Source organism: Ursus americanus, chromosome 10, assembly GCF_024610735.1.
Source record: "Ursus americanus isolate L20-20 chromosome 10, mUrsAme1.1.p, whole genome shotgun sequence".
NCBI classification, from domain to species: Eukaryota; Metazoa; Chordata; class Mammalia; order Carnivora; family Ursidae; genus Ursus; species Ursus americanus.
In genome coordinates, this window is record NC_142136.1 from 49,662,102 (window position 1) to 49,669,773 (window position 7,672).

Sequence of the window (7,672 nt, forward strand, 5' to 3'; positions counted from 1 at the left end):
GCGGTGTTCGCTGCTCTCCTCTGCTGCTCTCCGCCCGGGGCTCTGCGCCCTGTGCGTCCTGGCGCCGCCGCTGTCGGGGTCACTTCCGAGCAGCCGATTCGCTAGCCCAGGATAGAATGCTTCGGACCCGCTACTAGCCGCCCCACACCCCTCCTCCCGCCTCTTGGTTTATGGCTGCCCGCCCACTCCCCCACCCCAGCACGCCTTCCCGTATTTCAGCCTTGAGAATGAGCATGAGGACGCGAAGCGCTTTGAGTAAAAATATTAGATAGTTTTGTTTCTCCAGCAGAGCAAAAATGAGACATTTAAACAGCGAGCGGCTGGGGTCCTGGGGTCCTGGGGTCCAGGCCAGAACTGAGAAGCGCGGGGACGCAGGGGGAGCAGGCGTGGGCTCGGGCTCCCAGCCACTCGCGACCGTGCTCCAGCCACTTGTCTACTCATGGGAACAGCTGAAAACATCCTTTCTCTGCGACTCTGGCCCCACTGCCCTCCCCCTACCCCTCCAGGTTCTCGACTCCGCAGGCGCAGCACCTTGCGGACCTGACCTCTCGGGGTTACACTAGTGGCAGCGGGGGGAGGCCGCTGTCCGACTGCCGAGTTCTGAATCTGTTCGCGTCTGGGCTGACCAGGGAAGGGGGTCGGGGGAGGCCGGGGCCTTGGGAGCGCTAAAGGTCACCAGCACGCCCCAGGCCAGGGTGGGAGCGCTGCTGGGCTCGGAGAGAGGCAGAAAGTTCTTTTGGCAGTGCATATCACCCTCCCACCACGCCCCGCCCCAGAAATGTCCCTTGGGCAGGAGCAAAGAGAGCGCAAGCTATTAATTGGCAGCTGGGAGGGAGGGGCGTGGGGAGTGGAAGAGAAGTCTAGGAATTGGGCTCCTGTAGGGGGCGTCGCCCTTTCCTCTTCCCGGCCCGGCTGCAGTTGCCTGGCTTCGCTGCTTTTAGCAATACCAGGGCAGCAAGGTGGAGAAGTCCTAGAAAGGAACCCAGAGGGAGGATCGCTCTGAGGAAACTCCCAACCGTCCACCGCTCTGCCTTCTTCCTAATCTCAGAAAAGCTTTTATTTATTGATCGCTGGGGCTGCATTTTTTTTTCTCTTTGGCAATTACAAGGCTCCTACTTCATTCTCTCCTCCCCCCCCCCGCACCCCCACCTCCCTGCTTAGTCTCCCTACTCGGGGGGGGGGGGGGGCAAGCTCCTGAATGTCTTCTGAAAAGACCCCAGGACACATTCACTTGGGTTTGAGGGAAAGGAAAAGACAGATGGATGCTGACAGCAGGACTAAAATCTGGATTCGGAAGAACGTTTACTAAATGCAGTCTGCTTATCAAATTCATCGCCTTTAAAAAAAAAATCTTCCACTGCACGGCTTTTGTTTTTACCTCTCCTCCTTCGTGTGTATTTGCATAACCTGCTCAATAAAGCTCTTCAATAAGAATTCGTCTTGCTCCGGCTTGGAGCTGCAACTCCCTGGTCTTCACTGATTCTGGGGGTCCGGGGGAATACCTGTGGGGGGCCGCGCCATGCCTGGCCAGCGCCGGGATCCGCCCAGCCCAGAGTTTGGCAATACCGAAGCTCCACACGTCTGTAGGCAGATGGTTAAGTTCCCCCAGGTTCGTGCCAGGTTTCAACGTCATGCTGTGATTTTGTTCTTCTGGAACGGGATGAGTGTTGCTTCTCGGAGCAGCCCTATTAGAACAGAAAGAAAATCCTCTAAATAGGCGGAACAAGGCATCAGGAGGGAAAGTTCTCTAAATGCACTTTAATACGAGCCGGGTATTGTGTGGAATTCAGCGCCCATCACCGTTTAGCCGGAGAGTTATGGCAGTGATTGGGGATGAATAGAGGAACATAATGGATACATGTGGCGTTTGCTCATTATATTCCAGTTAGCCCAAGTCCGCGGTGGAAACTGTTCAACTTTCTCTCCCCTTAGCTTGTCACAGTGAAATAATACAGACATTGGGGCCTCCAATGGGATCGCCTGCCACGCCATTCTATTTCCACTGCTAACGAGGGCTTCATAAGCCTTTGATACAGTCTGATCTTTGAAACCTTTCCAAATCTCCTCAAGCTTATGCTAAATCCTATTTGGAACTTTTTTTTCCCTGGCCTGCTAGCGCCCAGGGCTTAAGAAAGCCATTTGGACAGTGACATGCATACTAACACATCGCAGAGCTCTTTTCTGAAAAGGAAGTGGCAGCCCTGATTGCCGAGGCTCACACGAGCAAAACACAATTGCATACACAAATTTGAATAAAATCAATCTTTCCTCATCCTTGGGGCTCCTAAATCGAGACGCTATTTCCGAGTGCCTTAGGAATCTAGGAGAGAAGACTAGCAAGACCTTACTAGGCTGAATAAGTAGGTGGAGAGAAACGGGCGAGGTTTAGAAAGCTTCCAAGGTGCAAAACGCAAAAAAGGGTTGGTGGGGGGGGGGGGGTCTCGAGCCACTCGAGCGGAATCCCTGCGTGCTTATTCAAGCAGCCAGCCCCGGACAGGCACAATTAACAAAACCATCCACTCCTTTTACTCCCGGCGACCTGTGCCAACTCCTCTGTATTCAGGGCGCCGACAGGAAAGGAAAAAAGACGAAAGGAGTTAAAGAAACAAAGAAAAGATCCCTAATTTTCCTTTCTTGTTTTCCCCTCTAAGCTTTTCCACATTAAAGGGATTGTCAGAGGCTGGCGTAGGAGCGGCGCGAGGGCGAAGCTGCCATTGGCTGCCCGGCTCCGGCGATTTGCATATCGGCTGCTATAAAAGCGGAGGCTGCGCGCAGCGGCGCAGCTCCAGCAAGAAGGAAGGGAGAGGTGTACAGTGTGGGCAGGTCGGCGTGTCCTCAGAGCCCTCCGGAACCTCGAGCTGCAGCCCGCAGATCTCCCGCACAGGGCTCGCAAAGAGCGTGCTCCTAGGAGCCTGCGACTCACGCCCGGACCTGCAAACCAGAGAGAAATTGCTCAGCCTCTTGGAATAGCACTTGGGGCTGGCGGCATGAGTCCAGGGAGGCGCGGGGGCAGCCCCTGCCTTTTCCCTTTACAGCTCTTCAGCCTCTGTTGGGTGCTCTCAGTGGCCCAGAGCAAGACAGTGCGATACAGCACCTTCGAGGAGGATGCCCCTGGCACGGTCATCGGAACCCTGGCTGAGGACCTGCATATGAAAGTATCCGGAGACACAAGCTTCCGCCTGATGAAGCAGTTCAACAGCTCGCTGCTCCGGGTGCGCGAGGGCGACGGGCAGCTGACCGTCGGGGACGCTGGCCTGGACCGGGAGCGGCTGTGCGGCCAGGCGCCACAGTGCGTGCTGGCCTTCGACGTGGTCAGCTTCTCGCAGGAGCAGTTCCGGCTGGTGCACGTGGAAGTGGAGGTGAGGGACATCAACGACCACGCTCCGCGCTTCCCCCGGGTCCAGATCCCCGTGGAGGTGTCCGAGGGCGCGGCCGTGGGCACGCGCATCCCGTTGGAGGTGCCTGTGGACGAGGACGTGGGGGCCAACGGGCTGCAGAGCGTACGCCTGGCCGAGCCTCACAGCCCCTTCCGCGTGGAACTGCAGACGCGCGCGGACGGCGCCCAGTGCGCGGACCTGGTGCTGCTTCAGGAGCTGGACCGCGAGAGCCAGGCCTCCTACAGCCTGGAGCTGGTGGCCCAGGACGGCGGCCGCCCGCCGCGCTCTGCCACGGCCGCCCTCAGCGTGCGAGTGCTGGACGCCAACGACCACAGTCCGGCCTTCCCGCAGGGCGCGGTGGCCGAAGTGGAGCTGGCGGAGGACGCTCCCGTGGGCTCCCTGCTGCTCGACCTGGACGCGGCGGACCCCGACGAGGGCCCCAACGGCGACGTGGTGTTCGCCTTCGGTGCCCGCACCCCGCCCGAGGCGCGCCGCCTCTTCCGCCTGGACCCGCGCTCGGGCCGCCTCACCCTGGCAGGACCAGTGGACTACGAGCGCCAGGACACCTATGAGCTGGACGTGCGGGCCCAGGACCGCGGTCCCGGGCCCCGGGCCTCCACCTGCAAGGTCATCGTGCGGATCCGCGACGTCAATGACAACGCTCCGGACATCACCATCACCCCGCTGGCGGCCCCGAGCTCACCTGCTGCCTCTCCCTTCGCCGCCGCCGCCGCCGCCGCCGCTCTCGGGGGTGCGGACGCGACCTCGCCGACCGGGCCCGGGACGCCTGAGGCCGGCGCCATCTCGCTGGTGCCAGAGGGGGCAGCGCGCGAGAGCCTGGTGGCGCTGGTCAGCACCTCGGACAGAGACTCGGGCGCCAACGGGCAGGTGCGCTGCGCCCTCTACGGGCACGAGCACTTCCGGCTGCAGCCGGCCTACGCGGGCAGCTACCTGGTCGTGACCGCGGCGTCGCTGGACCGCGAGCGCATCGCCGAGTACAACCTGACGCTGGTGGCCGAGGACCGCGGCGCGCCCCCACTACGCACCGTGCGACCTTACACGGTGCGCGTGAGTGATGAGAACGACAACGCGCCACTCTTCACACGGCCGGTCTACGAAGTGTCAGTGCGTGAGAACAACCCGCCGGGCGCCTACTTGGCCACGGTGGCGGCCCGGGACCCCGACCTGGGCCGCAACGGCCAGGTCACCTACCGGCTGCTGGAGGCAGAAGTAGGCCGCGCCGGGGGCTCGGTGTCCACCTACGTGTCGGTGGACCCGGCCACCGGGGCCATCTACGCGCTGCGCAGCTTCGACTATGAGACGCTGCGCCAGCTCGACGTGCGCATCCAGGCGAGCGACGGTGGCTCCCCTCAGCTCTCCAGCAGCGCCCTAGTGCAGGTGCGGGTACTGGACCAGAACGACCACGCACCGGTCCTGGTGCATCCGGCGCCGGCCAACGGGACCCTGGAAGTGGCTGTCCCCGGGCGCACGGCAAGGGACACTGCCGTGGCGCGCGTGCAGGCCCGGGACGCGGACGATGGTGCCAACGGGGAGCTGGCATTTGAGCTGCTGCAGCAGGAGCCGAGAGAAGCCTTCGCCATCGGCCGCCGCACGGGGGAGATCGTGCTCACAGACGACCTCTCGCAGGAGCCGCCGGGTCGCGTGTTCCGGGCCCTGCTGGTCATATCCGACGGCGGCCGCCCCCCGCTCTCCACCACTGCCACCGTCAGCTTCGTGGTGACAGCAGGCGGCGGGCGCGGGCTGGTGGCGCCCGCCAGTGCGGGGAGCCCGGAGCGTTCTCGCCCGCCCGGCTCTCGACTCGCGGCGTCGGGGCCGGCGCTACAATGGGACACGCCGCTGATCGTCATCATCGTGTTGGCCGGGAGCTGCACGCTGCTGCTGGCCGCCATCATCGCCATCGCCACCACCTGCAACCGCCGCAAGAAGGAGGTGCGCAAAGGGGGGGCCCGCCGGGAAGAGCGGCCCGGGGCGGCGGGCGGCGGAGCCTCGGCTCCCGGCTCCCCGGAGGAGGCTGCCCGGGGAGCCGGGCCCAGGCCCAACATGTTCGACGTGCTCACCTTCCCTGGCAGCGGCAAAGCGCCCTTTGGCAGCCCCGCGGCCGACCCGCCCCCGCCCGCGGTCGCCGCGGCCGAAGTGCCGGGCTCGGAGGGCGGCAGTGCCACCGGGGAAAGCTCCTGTCACTTCGAGGGGCAGCAGCGGCTCCGCGGCGCGCACGCCGAGGTGAGGCCTTCCTTCGGCTGGGCGCCCCGCTCCGTGCTCCGCGGACAGGCTGGGGGAAGGGACTGGAGGGGTCTGGGTGTGCCTGCACCGGAGATGCCTAACCTGTCGCACTTGTTTCTTGTCCGACCCTACCTCACCTCCTCTCCCCCGCCCGCCCCGCTTCCCCATTCCTTGCTGCAGCCCTACGGTGCTTCCCCCGGCTTCGGAAAGGAGCCGGCGCCCCCTGTGGCGGTCTGGAAAGGACACTCTTTCAACACCATCTCTGGCCGAGAAGCGGAGAAGTTCAGCGGCAAAGACAGCGGCAAAGGGGACAGTGATTTCAACGACAGCGATTCCGACATCAGCGGGGACGCTCTGAAAAAGGATCTCATCAACCACATGCAGAGTGGTGAGGACTCTTCTTTCCTGCCAAGTTCAGCGTTCCTCCTCTCCCTCCCTTGCTGCCCTCCTGTCAATCTCCGTTCCCAGCCCCCTCCCTCTTCCCCACTTTTTTCAGGCCCCGGAGTTTGGGATCCCGGCCTTCATCAGACAGCCGATTTCAAAATGTCACGTCGAGGTAGCTCCACCACTGAATAAAGAACACTCCCATCCTGTTAGGTGGAGGCAGGGCTGAGGCTTCTGCTCCGCAGTGCCCTAACTTGCTTGCAGCAAAAGAAGCTGAGCCAACTTCCTATGAGAGTGGCTTTACAGGAAGGAGTGTTCTTTCAAATCTTGAATCACCGCGTTTACTTTCATACTCACTTTCCTTTTCAGCCGCCCTGACCCTGCCTGACATTCTGAAGAGGGAGACGTAGTTGTGTGCCATCTCAGTAATCATCCTCACGCTCTCTCCCTTTCTCTTTTATGTTAGGACTGTGGGCGTGCACCGCTGAGTGTAAGATCCTGGGCCACTCTGACCGCTGCTGGAGCCCGTCATGCGGAGGACCCAACACGCATCCCCCGCCTCACCCACCAGCCCAGATGTCTACCTTCTGTAAGAGCACTTCCCTGCCTCGGGATCCTCTGCGCAGGGACAATTACTACCAGGCCCAGCTGCCCAAGACAGTGGGGCTGCAGAGCGTCTATGAGAAAGTGCTACACAGGGACTATGACAGGACAGTCACCCTGCTCTCCCCTCCCCGTCCAGGGAGGCTCCCAGACCTGCAGGAGATTGGGGTACCCCTCTATCAGTCCCCCCCTGGCAGGTACCTGTCCCCAAAGAAGGAAGCCAATGAAAATGTGTAACCCCATGCTGCATGTGTTCACAACTTATACAGGTCACTCCGAGAAGCCCCTAAGTTATTGACTGGTTTCAGTGTTGTATATATTAAATATGCAAGATGTGCCTTAAAATGAAGCTGTTGGAAGCTATTTCCAATCACATTGGTACTGTTTGGTATTTGCAAACAAAAAATGTAGTTAATGTAATTTTTATGAAATGTGTGCAGTATTTAATTTTTCTTATCATGCTATTGACTTTAATTTCACTTGCAGCTTGCCATTTTCTTAGTGTTTTTAACCTGTACATTGTGTAATGTAATGTTTGTATATAATGAAATTTTGTTATATTTTTATATAATAAAAGCTAAAGTGGAAGTTATTGCCAAAGGAACTGTCTGTAAGACAAAAAAAACATGTGGGAATTACTTAATGGAAATTTATCTTTCTCCTGAAACAACCTAGTGTTTGAGAATTTTTGCCTTGCCAAGTATACCTTGTATATCTTGAGTCTGTGGTAGATTTCAAGTTCAATGTTATTTAATTACATTTGGTTTTCTGTAAACCGAACCGTGTCACTTATAAGCACAGTAATAAAGGATTTGTCATGTGCCCGAAGAATCTGCTAATTGCTTTTCATGAAGTTGCCTACAGTTAGACATTCACAAATAATCTGAGTGCCAGAATTAAACCTTCTTTCAAGTGCTAATTATTTGGGCATTATTAATATTCACAGCAATACTAAACTTCCAAGTATTGGAAAGTCTCATCTGAGCATTAAAAATACTTTATTTTGTAAATCATGTGCATCTCCATTTACATCAGGCACTCTATAAAATTCTTGTCCTCATTTATTC

The 7,672-nt window shown here is 58.7% G+C and overlaps 1 protein-coding gene across 1 annotated transcript; it reads left to right on the forward strand.

Moving 5' to 3' along the window:
* Positions 1 to 2,805: 2,805 nt before the first annotated feature.
* Positions 2,806 to 7,427, forward strand: PCDH8 (protocadherin 8). Its single transcript, XM_045811101.2, has 3 exons — positions 2,806 to 5,618; positions 5,799 to 6,006; positions 6,469 to 7,427. Exons 1-3 carry the CDS (start codon positions 2,988 to 2,990, stop codon positions 6,840 to 6,842), a joined length of 3,213 nt encoding a protein of 1,070 aa, XP_045667057.1. The 5' UTR covers positions 2,806 to 2,987; the 3' UTR covers positions 6,843 to 7,427.
* The last annotated feature ends 245 nt before the right edge of the window (positions 7,428 to 7,672 follow it).